This window comes from Terrapene carolina, unplaced genomic scaffold, assembly GCF_002925995.2.
Source record: "Terrapene carolina triunguis isolate 2854851 unplaced genomic scaffold, T_m_triunguis-2.0 Scaffold31470, whole genome shotgun sequence".
Taxonomy (NCBI): domain Eukaryota; kingdom Metazoa; phylum Chordata; order Testudines; family Emydidae; genus Terrapene; species Terrapene triunguis.
This window is the reverse complement of record NW_020695821.1, coordinates 5,059-6,528: the sequence shown is the minus strand read 5'-3', so window position 1 is coordinate 6,528 and position 1,470 is coordinate 5,059. Positions and strand designations below refer to the sequence as shown.

Sequence of the window (1,470 nt, the reverse complement as noted above, 5' to 3'; positions counted from 1 at the left end):
GCCAGGACTCCTGGGTTCTCTCCCCGGCTCTGGGAGGGGAGTGGGGTGTAGTGGTTAGAGCAGGGGGGGCTGGGAGCCAGGACTCCTGGGTTCTCTCCCCGGCTCTGGGAGGGGAGTGGGGTCTAGTGGTTAGAGCAGGGGGGGCTGGGAGCCAGGACTCCTGGGTTCCATCCCAGCTCTGCTCCCAGGTGTCCAACCTGACGGTGGAGAACCAGACGTTCGCCGAGGCCGTGGAGCTGCCAGGGCTGGTGTTCGCGGTAACCAAGTTCGACGGGATCCTGGGGATGGGGTACCCCGTCCTCTCGGTGCGTGGGGTCACCCCAGTCTTCGACAGCATGATGGCGCAGGGGCTGCTGGACCAGAACATCTTCTCCTTCCACCTCCGCAGGTCAAAGCCCCTGGCGGCCGGACCCCTGAGTCCCCCGGCACCCGGACCCCTGAGCCCCCCGGTGCCCTTTGACCCCAGAGCCCCCCGACCTCAGAGACCCCCGGTGCCCTTTGACCCCAGAGACCCCCAGCGCCCGGATCCCTGAGCCCCCCGGTGTCCCTCGACCCCAGAGCCCCCCGGCGCCCGGATCCCTGAGCCCCCCGGTGCCCTTCGACCCCAGAGCCCCCCGACCCCAGAGCCCCCCGGCGCCCAGACCCCTGAGCATCCCTGTGCCCTTCGACCCCAGAGCCCCCCGGGGCCCGAACCCCTGAGTCTCTCGGTGCCCTTCGACCCCAGAGCCCCCCGGCGTCCGGACCCCTGAGTCCCTCGGTGTTCTCAGAGCCCCGGCACCTGGACCCCAAAGCCCCCTGGTGCCTGGACCCCTGAGTCCCTCGGTGCCCTTCGACCCCAGAGCCCCCTGGTGCCTGGACCCTGGATTGCCTGGAGCCCCTCGGCAACCCTGGACTCCCAGTGCCCAGACCCATGAGCCCCCTGGTGTCCAGACCCTGGAGTTCCCTCTCCCACGGTGTCCCCAGACCCCCAGTGCCCAACCCAGCACCCATCCCCACATCCCCAAACCCTCATTCCCCCCAGCACCCCACCCCCAATGCCCCAGGAGCCCAGGCCCTGCCCCCCCAAAGCCCCCCAGCACCCGAGTTCCCCATCCCCTGGCCAACACCCCAGCCAGCCCCCCTGCCCCCAGCCCCCTCCTGCCTGAGATCCCCAGGCCCAGCCCCCAAGCTCTCTCTCACCCCCGGTTTGCAGGGGCTCGGCGGAGGACGGGGGTGAGCTGCTGCTGGGGGGCATGGATCCGGGGCTGTACGAGGGGGAGCTGCATTATGTGCCCGTGTCCCGCAAGGCCTACTGGCAGATCAAGGTGGACAAGTGAGTACCCCCCTAAAGCCTTCGGAGCCCCCCAGAACCTCCCAGACCTCCCCAACTCTCTGGACCCCCCTGGGACCCCTCCCAGTCCTCAGTACCCCCCCGAGCCTTGGACCCCCCCCGAACCCCCGGACCTCCATCTGATTCCCAGAACCCCCCCC

General features: G+C 69.9%; 1 protein-coding gene across 1 annotated transcript in view; it reads left to right on the top strand.

Moving 5' to 3' along the window:
* Positions 1-188: 188 nt before the first annotated feature.
* LOC113409240 (cathepsin D-like) overlaps positions 189-1,470 on the top strand; it is a gene marked incomplete at its 5' end in the record, with an annotated part of 4,733 nt that continues 3,451 nt past the window's right edge. Inside the window, 2 exons of the mRNA XM_026662939.2 lie at positions 189-404; positions 1,206-1,312. Coding sequence (XP_026518724.2) covers positions 189-404; positions 1,206-1,312 — 323 coding nt within the window. The remainder of the gene's footprint in view (positions 405-1,205; positions 1,313-1,470) is intronic.